The sequence below is a fragment of the Taurulus bubalis genome (assembly GCF_910589615.1).
Source record: "Taurulus bubalis genome assembly, chromosome: 3".
Lineage (NCBI taxonomy): Eukaryota > Metazoa > Chordata > Actinopteri > Perciformes > Cottidae > Taurulus > Taurulus bubalis.
The window spans coordinates 4,713,495-4,731,456 of record NC_136591.1 but is presented as its reverse complement, the minus strand read 5'-3'; the positions used below and the strand labels follow the sequence as shown (position 1 = coordinate 4,731,456).

General features: G+C 40.7%; 2 protein-coding genes across 2 annotated transcripts; one reads left to right on the top strand and one right to left on the bottom strand.

Moving 5' to 3' along the window:
- Positions 1-218: 218 nt before the first annotated feature.
- Positions 219-4,379, top strand: cgrrf1 (cell growth regulator with ring finger domain 1; the record flags this gene model as incomplete). Its single annotated transcript, XM_079215337.1, has 6 exons — positions 219-322; positions 893-1,029; positions 1,437-1,611; positions 2,749-2,896; positions 3,125-3,232; positions 4,060-4,379. The coding sequence occupies 6 exons, from the start codon at positions 219-221 to the stop codon at positions 4,375-4,377; spliced, it is 990 nt and encodes a 329-aa protein (XP_079071463.1). The 3' UTR covers positions 4,378-4,379.
- Positions 4,380-5,581: 1,202 nt separating this feature from the next.
- On the bottom strand, positions 5,582-16,443 carry psmc6 (proteasome 26S subunit, ATPase 6). Its single transcript, XM_079215336.1, has 14 exons — positions 16,354-16,443; positions 15,746-15,825; positions 15,041-15,080; positions 14,248-14,300; positions 12,183-12,250; positions 11,321-11,435; positions 11,019-11,106; positions 10,223-10,284; positions 10,026-10,149; positions 9,456-9,517; positions 8,065-8,185; positions 7,898-7,978; positions 6,938-7,009; positions 5,582-6,853 (listed from the first exon to the last, which is right to left on the bottom strand). The coding sequence occupies exons 1-14, from the start codon at positions 16,436-16,438 to the stop codon at positions 6,735-6,737; spliced, it is 1,170 nt and encodes a 389-aa protein (XP_079071462.1). The 5' UTR covers positions 16,439-16,443; the 3' UTR covers positions 5,582-6,734.
- Positions 16,444-17,962: the final 1,519 nt, after the last annotated feature.

The window sequence follows — 17,962 nt, the reverse complement described above, 5'->3', positions numbered from 1 at the left end:
ATATTTAAAACAAATATATATTCTAAAGCAATTTAAATTGCAGTTAAAATCTAAACGTAAAAATGACTAACAATAGTCTAGCGTTAGTTGTTGTGTACACTCCATATAGCGTTACCTTCTAGGCCACCGTAGTTATATATGAGGAGTTCCTGTCCTGGCCGTCATGGGAATTGTTTATCAGAGGGTTTTGTGATCGTTTGGCCTCTAAATCCTTTGGAATGGCAGCGGGGTTCCTTGTGACCATGTATGAGTACTCCCCCTTGTTCTACATCAGTGTGGTGTCGCTGTGCTTCGTGGTGACCGCCGCCATGGTGCTGGGCTGGTGAGTGACAGTCCACTTCGTTAGCTTAGCCTCTGACTGGAGGTTTCACATATTAGCCTCTCCCTCGGATTGGACCGCTTCAGGCACCTTTTCTATATTGTTGTTTTAACGTGGGCTACATAATCACCTCGAAAAATAAGCATGACATAATCATACACGATGTAATGCCATAGCTTCTGAGAACAGTGGTCCCTTCCTTCTTCCCATCGCAGATGTTCACAATCATATTTTGGCCAAATATATAAACAAGTATGAAAGTAACGTTAAGTTGTTATTAGATTGAAGCACACTGTTTCAAACTGTCTGAAGTACAAATTAAGAAAATACACAAGTATTGAGTGTAGTGTAAAAGTCTCGGTGACACAAAATGATTTGAGAATCCATGAATACAATCATGTAAACAGTAGTTGTAGAGATGTCTTGTTCTGGTAGTTATTGTTGGACAGAAAGTTAGATTTAGTATTCTTTGCTTCAGCTGATTATTCTCATGACCTCTCAGCCTTTTCTTTCTTTGTGAGGAGATTCAGAGAGCCATCGGAACATAACCACTCTGTCTTCTTTGTCCTGCAGGTTCGGCTTCGATGTCCCAGTGATCCTTCGCAGCTCTGATGAGACCGAGTCTCTGCTGCCAACCCCGGAGAAGCAAATGGTTCAGAGGACCAACCCCTTCATCCTGGAGATGGGCTCAGGGTCGGCATCTGTCGCTGGTGAGAACAGTCACCCTCAGAACACGAGATGAAGTGTTCCTCGCCTCACACGGTTTTGTAGTATGTTAGAGGCGTCTGCTGGTCAACGAATACAATGAAGTATAACAAGAGAATGACAACAGCTCCTGTTCCAGGTAAAGACTGTGGGATGTCTCCACCTGAAGCTCTATAATGTCAAGCGACAGGAAGTACTGCGGAGGAAATGGTTTCCTGTATAGAGTGCAGATATTCTTCCTGTTCTGTGACCGTTGTGGAGTTGATGCTTTCATGTGTATGGATCTCACCAACTAAGCATGTACAACTATAAATATGCAGGTTATGAATGTTCCAGCCGCTATATATCCAGTCCAGGATGAATTGTGTGAGTGTTGTGGCCCAGTCATCATAACTGTGGACCCTCCTTGCAGACGGTTTGTTCCTGAGGCCCTGCTGTCTGGAGCCCTGTGTGCTGAGCTGTTTCTGGGGCTGTGAGGTCAGCGCCTTGCAGGCCGCGCTGCTAGCCCACCAGCGCTGCCCACTCAGAACCCCCCGCTGTTTGCAAGAGGCCCTGCAGCTCCGCTACCACCACTGCCACAGCTTCCAGTATCCTTTACAGTAGTAACAAGGTTATTCCATTGTCATAATTAAACACACCTTTTTGGACTTGCTTTTAACACTTTGAAAACCAACCTATTTTTAGGCCAAACTAAAAAGGGTGTATCTCTGCAACTAATAGGGCTATTTGAATACTTTTGCCTACACATGTGAGATTTTGTTCAGATGTGTAAATAGCAGTCTATATGTTACTGGTTAAGAATAAATGAAGATGACACACAACAAAAATGAAAAGGTTTCAGGTCCACCTAGAAGAAAAGCGATTTTAGGATGATTATTTCTTTGAAATGATGCAGCTGTAAGGTCCAACTATAACCCAAATCATAGCACAATATGTGAACATTCTCTAACCCAAATCATAGCACAATATGTGAACATTCTCTCTGCAAAGGTTGACTTTGATAAAGTGAAGCAGAACAAAGTTAGAGAGGGTTTAGTACAGGGGAAATTCAGGCGAGGTCTCCAACATTTGCATGGGGCACATTTGCGCACATCTGTGACATTTACATTTTCTCATGTACCAAACCATATATTTCACTTGTATATTAGTTATGGTGTTCAATACATCCAAATACAGCAGTTTGGGGCATTTTTTTCATAAAACAAGCTATGATTTACAGTTTTATATAACAATCGCTCAGTCTGCCCCCTCTAGGGGTTGGTTTTGAATTAATTTTAATATATTTAATCCTAATTGTTTTAATCTCTTATTCTTGTTTTGTGTTTTTTCTTTGAGTACAGAAAAGCACTCAGTAAATGTGATTTAATTCTTATGTATGTATTATTGCATTTAACCCATCCTAAGCATCAGGAGCAGCTGCTGTCAAGCAGTCACAGAGTACATTGGGGTTCAGCGTCTCGCTCAAGACACTTTGTCCTATGGACAGGACCACAGATGCCCTCCTCTCCTCTACTGTGGGGATAAATAATGAAATACACATGGACCATGATAATACAAATCTCAAATTTCTATTAGTTATTAGTGATAAAAGAGCTTCGGGGTGGATGTTCCCTTCGTAATGTTGACACAGCACTACTATAATGCTATGATTTTTGTCATGATGATGGAGGTATGTCTTTGGTTTTCCCCCCTGTGTTCGGCTCTTTGACCCCGACCCTCCCCAGCATTGCCAGTGAGGACAGAGAGGAATGCCACACACAGATTCCTGCTGACCAGGGGATCACAGACTTTGGGCCGTTGCCAAGGGAACGCTACCCTCTTGTGGCCGTGCTGACGCTGGCAGAGCCAGAAGCAAGAAACACTTACAACATTGTGAGTCCATCGCAGTCAGACATTTTGGAGAGAGGGCTTTACTGTTTACTGTACAGAGCTTGTTCATTCAGCTCAGCTCAGCACAAAGACTGAAAGTAGAGAGAAAGTTCAGGTCAAAGCAAGTGGAGACACATGCAGGTCACAACACTCTGACCAAGCCAAGCTCTCTAGTAAGACAAGAAAAGGGATTCCATAACCCAAACTTAAAGACACTCTTTCCTCTTTCAGGTGGCCAGTTTGACGGTTATTCATGTTCCTGATGACAAATACAGCCTTTCTGCACGGGTTCTCTTTCAGTACCTGCTCACCTCACAAGGGAACATGTTTGAGTTAAAGGTACATCTCATTTCAAGCAGATTGTTCCGGACTAACACCGTCAGGTGCTCCATGTTATGTATCAAGGTAACTACACTATGTTCTGAGAACACTGACCAAACAACGGGACTGAGACCAGAGATCTGTAGACCAGATGTTATGATAGCAGTTGTGTGATCCAGAATGAACAAACTACTATTGAATCCATTTGCTGTTCAGGAAGGGATCTGGTAGAGAGTGTTCTACATGTTAGTACACCATAAACCTTTATGGTGTACTAACATGTAGAATACTCTCTTCAGTTATAAATGTTAGTACATGGTTAATAAGGATGGTCTTTTTGGAAAGGTGAGCGATGAAATAATAAATCAAATGTCTATGTACAACTCAAGTGTTGTGTAAAAACCAAAGAAATAGTGCAAAGAAATGAATGGTGAATGGATCTACATGGACTTGATGATTATGTCCATGTAACGATGCCCATGCACGATTTAAAAACTGTATGGCAGCAGTGGATATGTTGATGTTAGAGGGTTGACCTTCAGTGTTCTGTAGCCTCCCAGAGGGGTCCATGATGAGAAGGTCCTGACTGTCCGTTATGGTAGGTTCCTGTCCGGTTGGTGGTTGGTGGTTTGGATCAGCCACCAAACAGGACAAGAACAGACAATTCTTTATATTTTCAGTTTTAATATAATATTTGCAGACTTTCTGTTAGAAATGTGTCTTCTCCAGGCCGGACCTGAGATAACCTTGAAGTCCTACATCACATGACGTTACCGTGATTATGTTTTAGTCATAGTTCCTGTGAACCACCATTTTCCCACCTTTTTTGCCTCGTGTCTTCGCAGCCTCTCTTCATGTCAGCTGACAATGGGGGGGTCATGACAGCATCTGAGCCTCTGGACTCAGAGCAGAGTACCCAACCCACTGAACCAAACGAGGCCAGTCCAGTGGAGCCGAGTCCAGTGGTGGAGGAGGGCCGGTCAGCGGGGCGGGGCAGAGACTGTGTGGTCTGTCAGAATGCAGCAGTGAACAAGGTGTTGCTGCCCTGCAGACACGCCTGTGTGTGTGACAGCTGTGTGTCACACTTCCAGCACTGCCCCATGTGCAGGGCTTTCGTCCAGGAGTCCTTCACCCTGACACAGGGACCCGCTGCAGAACAATGAGTCCATACTGAACCTTTCAGTGTTATTTAGGAGAACATATGCAGCAAGATGGGCATCATTGCAATGGAGTTCCTGCACCTCCCTCCAAACTGGGTGACAGTTCAGGACCAGTCTAAATATTGCCATGGCACTGATTTATGTCAGCAATAAGAACAGCGACAATGGTGTTGTGAATTGCATACATGGACATTGTTCATCTCAAACTAAATGTTCTATTGAGTTACTATAGTATATTATAGTATAGTTTTATTATAGTCACAAAAGACTATATTTTGTTTCATGTTATTTGGAGCATTAAAGCATTCCTTTTAGTGAACATGTTTGACTAAATTATGAAAAATGTAGAGAAATCCAAGGAGTTCCTTCTTTCTTGGAACTTAATGTGTACTTTATTCTCAATGATCCCATTAATGCGATGTTGAACATCAGTAAAACGGAGATGGATTTTATTTTTCTATTAAGATATTTCTGTAGCTAACGCACAGTGTTACATGTGTTGCCTTATGCGCCTTTGTTATGGGACACTGTTGGACATCACAGCACTGTGTGTGTGGTCTGCATACGGACTACTTGGTTAGTGTGGATTGGGGAGACAGCATTGTCGTGATCCGTTTCCCCCCCTCCCCCTCCCCCCCACACATTTCTGTGCACCTTTCACATTACCATAAGCATGTATCACTTGTTTTCAGCATGAATGCATCTGCTGTCATGACCACAGCAGATAGTGAATATGATATTTGAGCCCTCGCCATGTATTAGTGTGCAGAGAAGCTCCCAGCTCAGCACTGGCCACTGCTGATGTTTTAATGGGAGCTTCTATGGTTACAATACAATCTCAGAAACTCAGCTGAACTGTGAAGGACGAAGCTTGTGTAACATGAAATAAAAGTGAGGACTGATGGCGTTGGATAGGTGTATTATAATAAGATAAGATAATGTTCACAGGCTGTCATCAACTCCAGCCACAGAATGATCTGCTCTGATGTGACAAAAGACAAAGCTTTCACTTCATAAACCTATGAAATCAGTCACATCACAGAGCAAGTTGGTTTGAGAATAACAAAGTGAAATATTATTTCTCGACCACAGCCAATCAATTCTAATCAGACTGTGTAAATGCAGACTCATGAACTGTATAAAAAAAAAATAGCTCAATTAAAAAGATTCCTTTGACGTGCATGTATTAGTTTTTATTAATGAGGAACCATCACACTTTTGTTTAATCATAGGTCATGTTTCAGTTGTGCATTTCAAAACTTTTATTAAATGACCAGCCTGGTTAGGATATTGACGTCACATTACTAGCTAGATGGACACACATTTAGTTTGAATAATTATGACTATTTGATCTTAATGACCTGTCCTTAGTGCCACCATTCAGAAGATACATTTCATCTTTAAATTGTTACTATGTCTAATAGAAAAACCTTGAATTATAGAAATTATTTAGTTAGTAAATGTACCTTTAATATATATTTGTACAGTGTACATTTGTGTAATTTTACATTTCATATTCAGTACGAGGTTACAGTATCCATGGTATGCAGCTATGAAAGTCCAGAGGGAACAAGTCAGACCGGCTTGTATCCCTTAGTTCAGTTGAGTGTGACTGTAAAGACGAACTGCTGTCACACTATCAGCACATAACAGCCAACAGGTAAGAACTGGGTCTACGTGAAGCCAAGATGCTTTACATACTGGGTCACCACTTGGTTCTGTTAACACTGAGCCTGTTCAGACATTTGACGCTGAAGTTCCAATCAAACATCATCCTGAAGAAGACTCTTAAGGCCATGAAAAGGAACCGGGGCGGTCTGCTACTCACTTATCTGGAGATTATTTGCGGCACCCTCTGCTTTTTCTTCCGGCCTATTGTTTAACTACAATATAATGAAAATGTGAATATATATATTGTTTTTTGGTGCTTTGAGCTTCACAAGCAGAGAGTGATCTGGTCGATGTACATTGGAGAGAATGCAGACATCTCAACACCTCAAACTATCTAGACCCAAAATGAGCATGATATTGGGGTGAAAGTGTCCCTTTAATGAGTTTTGGACAACGCGGACAGTGAGATGTAAACGTCCGCTCACTCAAAGCTAATGAGGAAAGAATGGTGATGAATTTGAAAAAAAACACAACTTTCCATAATGGTGTATTTTCAGTACAAGTTATTTTATCAGGTGTTCTGTGGGATGGCAGAATGATCAGCCTTTATGATGCCGTGTTTAATAAAGTGGAAACAGGAGTTACTGAGTCAAAGTCACTTTGTTGGCAACTTGGAGGACAAGAAACACAGCAAATCCATGAAAATGCAATGAAAAATATAGGAAGAGGGGCTATGACACAGAGAGGGTTTATAAAGGCTTGTAGTCCAGCTTTGACTCAAGCTTCTTTGAATCCGCCACCTTCCGCACAGCTTTCATGAAATCCTCCTGAGTGACATACTCGCGGTCAGCGCGGATGGCAAACAAACCTAAAACAAACAAACAAACAAACAGGTAAATAACATGGTTGAGGAAATTAAATTAAGGACGAAACTCAACGACTGATGTCCTACCTGCTTCTGTGCACACATTTCTCAGATCAGCTCCGTTGAAACCGTCTGACAGCTTCACAATGGCTTCATAATCTGAAACGAACCAAAGACCGTCACAGGACATGCATACAGTTCAGGAATATTATTCTCACTGCTCATAATGTCTTTCATCAGGAGATTCAAGTGGAAGCCCCACCCCTCCCAGACAGAACAGGTCTCAAAGTGAATGGGGTCAGCCAGATGCCTACAGGTGTAATAGATGGATAGCTGTATACTTAATTCATCTCCAAAGGGAAATGAGTTAAACTGTGAATATACATTTGGCCACACTACACATTGAAAGGTAAATAATGAACAAAAACCACTGATAGATGGTTCCTACTAATAGCGAGACAGTGAATCCATCAGGTTGTGTTGGAGGTCCAACCCTGAGGTAGTGAGTTTGTTGTTGGTTTTAGGATTCATCAATGTACGCTCAAATATGAATAGAACAGAAAACAACACATGTTGTCCTGTTAATCGTTTATGGGACCAAAGTATTTTAAAGTGTTATCAGACTGACCACACTAATACACAGCAGTGTTTAGAGGATGAGGACAAAGTAAATGAAAGCTATAACTGCATTTCATTCAGTCGAGGAAACGGATTGAAAATGATCAATCAGAATAATCAATATGTCAATGTAATCAACATGGTTGTTTTTGTTTATAAACAGCCGTGAGCCGGGAACATGAAGGAGATCACATGACAATGGAGGTTAAGAAAGGTCATGTGTTTTTTGGTGTGAAGAGAACAGACAGAGTCAGTCTCAAAGAAAACTAAAACTGCACCAATATATCAACATTTTGGATTTGAAGCCGATGAAACCAGCATTACAACAGCATAACTCTGAAACAGCTCTAACAAATGGGACATCTTAAAAGGAGAGAACGGACCACGGTATGAGGAGGATTTCTCCAGGTAGCTGTTGGGCTCACTCACCTATTTCTCCGTGCTTGGTGATGGGACTGGAGTGGATTTTGAGGATGTCCAGACGAGCTTGTTCATTGGGCAGTTCGATGTCTGAAGAAGAGAAGAGGACGTTAGTTTGGCTGTGTGTGCTGTAAGACAGACGACACACCAATGAGCAACAGGAACCGAGATCTTACGGATTTTACGATCCAGTCTGCCGGGACGCAGCAAGGCCGGGTCCAGAGTGTCAGGTCTGTTGGTGGCCATGATCATCTTGACTCTGTGCAGCGTGTCAAAGCCATCCATCTGGTTCAGCAGCTGATAGGACAGATACAGACCCACCCCTGTGTTTTATCCTCTATTTACTGTGCTGACATCAATAGTTGCGACAAATAAAACAAGTTAATCATTTCGTGAATATGCTGCTAGTAATGTGAGGTTCTTGCCACTAATTGCATGATCATTTATTCAGATGACCAAAGTGGTCCCATTGCAGAGAGACTATTGTGTTTCATCATGTGTGTTTTACTCCCTTTATTCACATTGGGATTATTCCGGTTGGGACAGAAGCCAGGCCGCTTGTGGTCGCTATGTTGCTAACTGTGTTGTTGGTCGTGGTGGTGAGGCTGCAGATTGCATTAAACTAGGTGCTCACCCCTCCCTTTCCAAGTGTGGAGAGAACTACGGAGGCATTCAGGTAATGTAAAAACAAGGAGCACACTAACTGCGTTTGGGACTGACAAAGGTGGAGTTGTATCTGTCTGTAAGGTTAGTGTTAGCATTTACTGATAATATACATACAACGTACTATTATTTGTTTACTATATGTTATTGTAAATTTTCCCAGTTTCTATTTAAATTATGTCTCATTATGTCTTACACAGTGTTTATTATTACGCACCAATCACCTAGCCAAATTCCTTGTATGTGTAACTCTCTTTGTCAATAAACAGTTCTGATTCAGGACTGCAGAACGCTATTAAGTAGTCAGAAAGGATCTGTAGCGTTTTGGGATTAGTTTGAGTGAGTACCGAACAAATGTAGAGCTCATTTTACTGGAGCAGTTTAGAGTTAATGGGCAGCATGAGATCTTTGGAAAGGAATGTGAAATAGTAGCAACGTGCGGCAGAGCTAGCTAATCAGCTAATCAGCTAGCTCCGCCGCACATTACTATAATGTAATATACTTTTTCTGTATGAGGGCTGCTGGGGAGGAAAACGGCTCTGCTAATGCCGTGGAGGATGACAGGCTCCTCTGGGAAACACCTCATGATTAGACTAGAGGAGCCCGTCATCCTCCACGGCATTAGGAGAGCCGTTTTCCTCCCCAGTAGCCCTCATACACAGACCTCTGAGTTTGCAGGAGAAACCCAAAGGCCCATTTCACTGCTGGCTGCTGTTCCTTTGGATGACACTTCTGTAGGATTGTTTCTTGTTGTAGATAATGACTGTGAGGTTAAAGTTGTTGACTCCAAGGCATTAGACACAACCTTAATGGAGCACAGAACGATCCCTCTAGAGATTCCTGTGGGTAACTTTCTAAAGGACGGTGTGCTAGAAAAGACATCCCACTTCAGTGTCTCAGCTACCTCCATCAAAGTTCTCTGGATCTCTCTGTCAGCAGAAGTTCCCTCAGAGAAACGACGGCCGCCTACAGGGAACAAACAAACATGACGAGCATTCAGTGAGGATTCCCGACACACAGGCTAGCAGGTGTGTTGGGAATACTCAAATATTTACGTTCCAAGTTGAGGCTCTCAACCACTGTATGAAAAATCAGTGCAAATAGGACTGCAATATCCTTTATTTGTCAGTTTATATTTTGTTCTATTTTTATTTGTGTTGTATTGATTATTCTAGTAATGGGATCCGGGGTTCCAAGGGAATTCAAAGTTAATGAAGGAAAACACACAATTGTTCTTATCTTTATATGGCTCCACTTTTAAAAAGGCATTAGAATTAACTAAGATCAGCGAGTGACAAAGGCTACGTTTAAGCTTCAGCTGCTTCACAATAAAAGCTTACTCGTAAAGCTTTCATTGTAGAGTCATGCAGAGTAGATGAGAAAATACATATACCAGAAAAAAACAAAGCCTAAACCGAAAATGCTAAAGCCCCAGGAAGGACAAAAACTAAACCAGATCCTCAGTGTCACTCACCAATGGCATCAATCTCATCCATAAAGATGATGCAGGGCTGGTGGTCTCTGGCATAGTTGAACATCTCTCTGATCAGCCTGGCGCTCTCACCGATGTACTTGTCCACAATGGAGCTGGACACCACCTGTAGCGCAGACACAGAATCAGCTGACTGACTGCAGTGTGGCAGTCTGACCTGAGGTGGCGCCGATACTCACCTTGAGGAAGTTACAGTCCAGCTGACTGGCCACCGCTCTGGCAAGAAGAGTCTTCCCAGTTCCTGTTACAGATACAAACACATAATCTAAAACGATTGCCTAACTACACAACACTTCTAAGATATCTGCGTCATGAAATTCATATACAAATGAACATTGTGCAAATAGGTTCACAAAGAGCTTAGCGTCTCAAATAAATACAGGCTCAAAAATGATTTTGTACTAAAATGTGATGAATGATGTCACTGATTGGAAGCCTTCTGAAGCATAGTTTATGGTTGTCGTCGTGACACTGGTTTGAGGTGCACATGTCAGTAAAGAATGTAATCACAGCAAAGGCTCTGCAAGTGATCGCTGCGCTTGGAATCATCTCTCAATTTTAGTATCTGGGCGCACCCGCTTTGCAGACATGATAGACAAATATCCACTGATAAAAAACACTGTAAAACATTTTACAAATGGCAATTTGTTTTCAGAAGCTTTAGAAACAGGTGGTCTTAAAAATCTACATTTGAGTAAGTATTTTGCAGCCAAATAAAACGTATTTACAGAAGTTCCTACCTGTGCCTTTAAAATGAATGTCATACTTGGCTTCTTTTTTTAAAGGTGATAAAGTAGTCCATCAATATGAGATACGAGTTCAGCGATAATGACAATCCCTCTATATTGTGTAGATTGGCCTATGGCCTAAACTCGTTGTCTTCTTGCTTCTTCACAGTACATGGTGTTTGTACACCCTCTGGCATTTGAAGAATAGCAAGCTTAAATGCGGGTGTTCTTTCACTGGACCACTGACCTGGAGGCCCATAGAGCAAGCAGCCTTTAGGGGGGATGATGCCCACTCTCAGGAAGAGCTCAGGGTTGGTTAAAGGCAGCTCAATCACCTGCCACAAGATAACAGCATTGTTTTGAAATCAATTGACAGAAATTTAAATTTTTTTTTTTATGCATTTCCCAACCACAACTGAATCCGCCCAATCAAAACCCAACCACACAACTCATAAAACAAATATTGGAACATCTGTTAAACTACAATGCATACATCACATTTCACAATGTGAGTAACAAAATCAAAGAAATTGCTAGCTTTTTTTGTACCTCTCTCAGCTCGCGGATCTGTTCAGACAAGCCTCCAATCTCAGAGTAGGAAACGCTGCCAGGGTCCTCATGGGACATGTTGTAGACCAGAGGGTCCACCTCTCTGGGCAGGTACCTTGGACAGAACAGGAAACACAAGCTGAGCACACTGCAGGGCTGTCACAATAAAAGCACTATTGACATTCTTTTTGATTATTCTTTGTATTAGGAGTGCTGCGTAATTCCACAACGCAGCAGTGTGACAAGGCTCTGAGTGTGTTTTTTTTCCTGGATGCTGAGAATTTAAAATGAGACAGCCTTTCTTTCACCCAGAGCAAGTACTCTACCCTGTGCCAATATCTTGTAGTTCTACGGATATTCCGTATCATACAAACTAGGCGCAACCAAAGCATTTCAGCTGATAAAAACCACTGCACCCCGTACTCTTCTGTGTTCTGCATTAAACAATAAGTTAACGCAAGTTTTTTATTTTATTTGTCATTTAAGTACAGGTCCAGTGTTTCCCCTACTATTATATTAGGGGGGCGGCGCCCTGTTCTATTATTTATAAAAGCACAGATGGAGTCAAAAATGTTGTTATTGCAAACAAAATTCAGCATGGACCATTTTGTTACAACTTTGTTGGGGCAGTGGGACATGAACATTTTCTTCCTCCAAAGTGGAGCGTGACAGAAAAAGTTTGAGAACCACTGCTTTAAGTGCTTTAAACATAAGGGAAACACTGAGGTCTATTACCATTGAACCATATCTACTCTGCTAACAGGTAGTATCCGTTCCATCTTCTATGTAGCCTGAACGTTAGATGCTTATTAAACTGTTGTGCTGCTAAACCAACTCTGATTGATGAATAAATCCAGCCTACCTCATTATAGTGAGTGTGGTCATGTCCAAAGCCACTCTGGTTCCTGGCTTCAGCTGGGACTTGTCCAACTGTGACGAAAAACACAATAGATTAGTGTACACATTGAGGTTGAAAATGAGTGCAAATTTGGTTATTTTTGTCCTATCCAAAAAACTAAAGAACTATCAACAATTTTGATTTGTAAAAGTGAAAAAAAGAATCCTCTAAAAAAAGAAAACAGATAGGTGGGTAAAACAATATGTATGTGCAGATGTGGCAGATATGTTATTTGCTGAATGGGCCAGAAACAGACATAATAGTAAAAGGTATTTTAATTTCTCATTTTAAACTTTCTTTCTCTTAGTACAATCTGTAAATTAAATTGATTCTTATTGGATTTATGTCATCAACCTTTACACAGGAGCGACTGCGACTCAGTGGTAGAGATGGCTCCGCTCTGTGTCTGATTGATTGCAATGCTAAAATGATTGAATGAACCTTCGAAGGCAAAAGTAGGATATGCGATTCTGCCTGTATTGTTTTCCCTCTTCACCCCACCTAATCACACTTCAATAGCAACACAGCGTAGGTTACAGGACGCCTGCAGCTGCACTTTGAGAAATCACGGACACTGCCGGAGTAGAGATGACGGAGAAACTATCCTCAAGATGGCAACATTTTGAGTTATATAAACACGTTGACATAAAAAAAAAACTACAGGCTGCAGAAAATGTAGTAACACTTTCAAGTGGTCAGGGCATGCATCAATGATCAGTTGATCTATAACAGTAGCATAGCCGACAGTGCTGAAAAAAGTTTGAATCAAAGATTTAATCGAAACGTAGATATAAAATAGTGACACCCCTAAATTGCACACAGGTGGAAATCATTTAACTAATTATATGAGTTCTCAAGGTAGTTGCTAGCACCAAGTCTTATTTGGGGGCCCCATCGCAAAAGGGGTAAAAACAGATGCATTTCCCCACTTTTAGCAATTTTATGTCAGTCCATTATATGAAATCATAAATTCCAGGTTCCACTTTAAGTCCGACATGGTCAGACTGTTTTGATAGACAATTAAAAACAAAGTGTCAAATCCATAAAGCAGAAACAAAATATATTCTTCTTCATTGTTAAAACCTAGCACCTACAGCGGGTGAAATTACTTGGGGACATTTATTAAGACACACAGCTTCCTGTGGTACACTAAAGGTGTCATACATTGACTGTATATATGTGGACGTAGATGTTGTGACGTCAAACGTGGAGTTTGTAAGCAGCCGCTTTGAAGCTTGTGTCAGACATAAATCAAGTAAGAACATTTCTATACACTGACTTCTTTTGGTAATAAGGAGTCGCTCCCTTATGGCCAGAAGAGAGAATACAAGTGAAGAAACTTAACACTTCCCTATTTAGAACCTGAGGTTGCCGCCTGGTTTCATATAACTATTTTCACATATGCAGCATTACTTCCCATCACCTGGTAACAAGACTTTGAATCAATCCATTTGAATGATTTAAAGATGTATGCAGTTTTGCCATGTCTCATGATTAATACATTTAAAATCATTGTTTTGACCTATTTCATTCATGCACATCATCTTTAGAAACAGGTCAGAGTCATTGTTCACCAATCTATTCATTTCAGGTCATCCTAATGTTATGTACAGTTTATGAACCTTTGGGTGCAGACACAAATATTTACAGGCCCATTTGTTTAGATTTTGCTTACATAAATGTCTATCATTCTTCTGAAAATGGCAAAACTAAATATATATAACCATAAAATCTGGCAACACACCAATAATAATGATAAATCCCCTATTAGTCCCACTGTGGGGAAATGTATTCTCTGCATTTTAACCCATCCATAGTAATTAAGGATCAGTGGGCAGCCTCGTGAAGCACGGGGAGCAACTGGGGGTTCAGTGTCATGCTCAAGGACACTTCGACATGCGAACTATGGGGAGACCAGGAATTGAACCAGCTAGCTTGTGGTTTCAGGACGACCACTCTCCCCTTAAGCTACAGCCACCACACCTATGCCCCAATAAGAGAAGCTAATATGCATGTGTTCACCACCTACCTGTCTGCGGCATCCAACCACATATCTGGGGCCGTTGGTAGCCTTGACAATGACTGGAATAAAAACAAAAATACATTAGCTTTACAGGTCTAAACTGATCAGTTTGACATGTTACAATTACAGGCTGTCAGTCATTGTCCATTCAAAAGGGTGGATCTTGCATAATTTGAGCCTGCCACAGAGCTGTTTGAGAAAGGCTAGAATGGAGGAAAAAGGGCGCACAGTACAACTACAGAAATATGAGAGCGACGTGTTGCTAGCGGTTTCACGGACCATTATTGACCCGTAAACCGTAAGGTTGCCAAACCCAGTTTGGCAAGCATGCGAACCGTGGATTAATTACACAGTTTATTTACCATCACAGTGTGAAATATTTTTTTTTACTGTCTACCGTTATCCGCCAATATTCAGTAAAATATGAGATTATTTATGTTTTTCTAGTCGCCGAGCTCTGATAATGTTAAATTAAAAACAACTCATCTGTGTTTAAAATCGACAGGACAGAGCATTGTAGATCAGCTGCTATAATGAAACAATGTTATCTGTATCTGCCAATATGGATCATCAATGATCAGCAATTAGTATTGGCGGTAAAAAAACATGTTCAGTGATCTCAAAATGTTGTATTTGCCCTGTTTTTTTCTTTTGTGCTGATCTAATCTGTGATCCGATTTGTGACTCTGATCCATGATACGATCCAAACCATGAGTTTTTGGCTCGAGGAAAATACAAAGCAATATGTAGCTGTTAGTACCTGTGCTGTGACATTTGTAAATGTGAGATATGAACTTACATTTCTCCTCAGTCAGCTGTTTGAGCACCTCTCCAACAATCTGCAGGGAACGAGGCACAGATGTAGTTAGTAGAGGCTGGTTTTATTTTCTCCTTCCCGTTTGTCTAATTAAGTCCCTTCCACTGACTTCACACACTGAAGAACCCTCTCCTTTCTCGTTTTAAACATCATGACACCCTTAATGATAGGCCAGATTAAATTTAACGGTGCTTGGGCAACTCGATATTAACAGTGAAGCTGTTTATCTGGCAGCAGAATATAATATTTATTTTTAATATAAATGAAAGCACCAGTATTGTGTGAGGCACTTCACTAAAACACAGAATAAATCTATTCTGAGTTTGAGACAGTTAATATTGTTTATTTTCTTTAATGTTGAATTTATCAATTATTATAAGTGGTCATGTCTCTCTTTTAACTTAAAAAAAAAATCTCTAGTTCAAAATCTTACATTAGCCTGCTATGGAAAAGACAGTATGTCTACAATGCTGGTGAAAATAGATTCCTCCCCTAACTTGATGAATAGATTTAACAAAACTGGGGGCTTTAGCAAGATGTTTTTTGTTTTAAATGACAGTAGGAACTCTCTTATTGGGGACATTCAATGTATGTCTGTAATTGTTTCAGTCTACTGTTGCAACAAGGTGAATTATTCCATTCAGTGAGATCCCAGAGGCACTATTCACAATATGACAATAATCTTACCTGACCAACACTTTGCAGAGCCTTCAGGTCATTTTCTGATTTCTCGTACTGTTTAGTTTGTTCTCTCAGTTGTTCTCTCACTAGAAAACAAAAGAGCCAAAATATGTTGTTTCTAGTTTTGGGTTATCAAAGACAACAACACAGTCAAGAATTACACTGTTCGTTACAGCCAAAGTGTGGAAACCTTGGTCACACTGTCAAACAAACAAGTGAACGTTAGCTGGTCAAAGTTAGCTTCAGGTAAATTTCGTTATTACGTTAACAGACAGGACATGCATACAAAATTGAAATAATGTCTCGAGACGCTTGGTCCAATTTAGAAGTCATGAACCTAACGATAGTTACTGCTCGGCATAAAGTAATCTTACAATTGTTTGTCTACTTACTACAGTTAGCGTTAACGTTACTTCTAAGCTAAAATAGCACTCCTAGCGTTAACCGGTTTAGCATTACTTCCATTCATTTCTATGAAGATGCTAACTGCATGACAAAGCACTAGCTAGCTAGCCAGCTAGCTGATGATGGCTACCCAATAATATGCATCTTATCAAAACATACAATATGTATTTCTGTCACAGCACAAATGTCAAAATCAAATCGGCTCCTACATTCTTTTAACCGTCCGTCAATTTCTTTGTGTTCGAGTAATTTTTTTCTGTAGTCTTGCAGTCCCTTCTCCCTTGTGTCCGCCATGATGCCCCACTGTACTCTGGGTAACTGCAGCGTCACAACTGTTTTGCAATTGGTAGCAGCTTCCGCCCTGTCCCTGACACTTCTATAGATCTGCAGTGTGCAGATCTGTCGCTATAACAAATCCGCCGAGTAACATGAAATAATTACACCCCAAAATGAACGACAGATAATATTTACACAGCGATAATTTGTAAAATCATATCCTCATATCAAATCACATCATTGTCCTGCCAGTGGGGAACAGCAGGTGCGTTTGTAGCTTTTGGGGACATTCATGGCTGAGCCCCGACCTCTGTATGGGGGAATTTATCTTCATGAACAAGCGATATTTTCATCCTTTTGTAATGCACTCTGACACCTCAATTACGTTCAAAGTGCATGCCTTAATCGTTGGAAAAATGAAGTGTGTACCTCAAAAACTGTACTCTCCAGATTAAACTCCGACTATTTAGTAGGAGTTTGGAGACAGAGAATAATATAGTAAATAGTATATAATATATATATAATAGAGTAGAAACAGAATACTTCACTTTCAAACTGTTATCACATGTATTGACTATAATTGGAGGAAAAGTTATTATTACATGTATTTAGTGATGCAATGAAACAATAGTTTATTGAAACATTAAAAGGGTTTTCTTTTACCCACACGCCCCAATAGTTTTGAGATCATAGGTTGCGTCGAACAGTCAAAACATTACCTCATAAACCCTTTTCCTTGTCCGAGTAAAAAGAGATGCGCTTGGACAGAAATTATCCATAGCAATTTCAAAATAAAGGCTCATCTTAAATCAATGAGTCGATCCAGATATACGGATCGCTACACTCCTAATAAATAATAATATGCTTCTCATAGGGTTTTATCACAAACAAAGTTCAGATAACTAGTTAAAACATATTGTATCTACAGTACTCAGCTTCGACTGCATGGAAGAGTCTATTCCAAGTATTGTGCACTGAGGACTGGAATTTCCTCATCACACATGTTGCTTATTAGACTAAAATGTGCCTATATACTGGTTGTGATGTCACACATCCTGCCCTTCCCTGCATGTCTTCAACTAAGATTTAACTGTGCATAATACCAGATTGCGATCATTTTGATTGCCTCTGGCCCTCAGTGTTTAACTGAAGGGGAACTGGGTGCAACACTTTCAGAAATACACTGCTGGTCGGGATGACGCTAACAGCTGTAACTGCCTATGGGAGCAGTGCAGAGTGCCAGCCATGAGCTAACCAGTGAAACATTTCCCCTTGTTCAGATGAATGTGAGATCAAACTCTGCTCATAGATAACCCCGATCGTGATGGCTAAACCTTGAAGTAAAGGAACAATTACCGTCCAGAAAGATAAATAGAACTTGAATCTCGCAGCTTCTACTTGAGATGCGCCTCATTCTTACACTGCCCAAAAATACAAAGTTTTTGTGTGACATTTAAAATGAAAATAAGCAACTTGGGCTCACCACTGAGCCAAAGTCGCCCATAGGATATGTAGCAAGTGGTCCTTACCTCTAACAGTGTC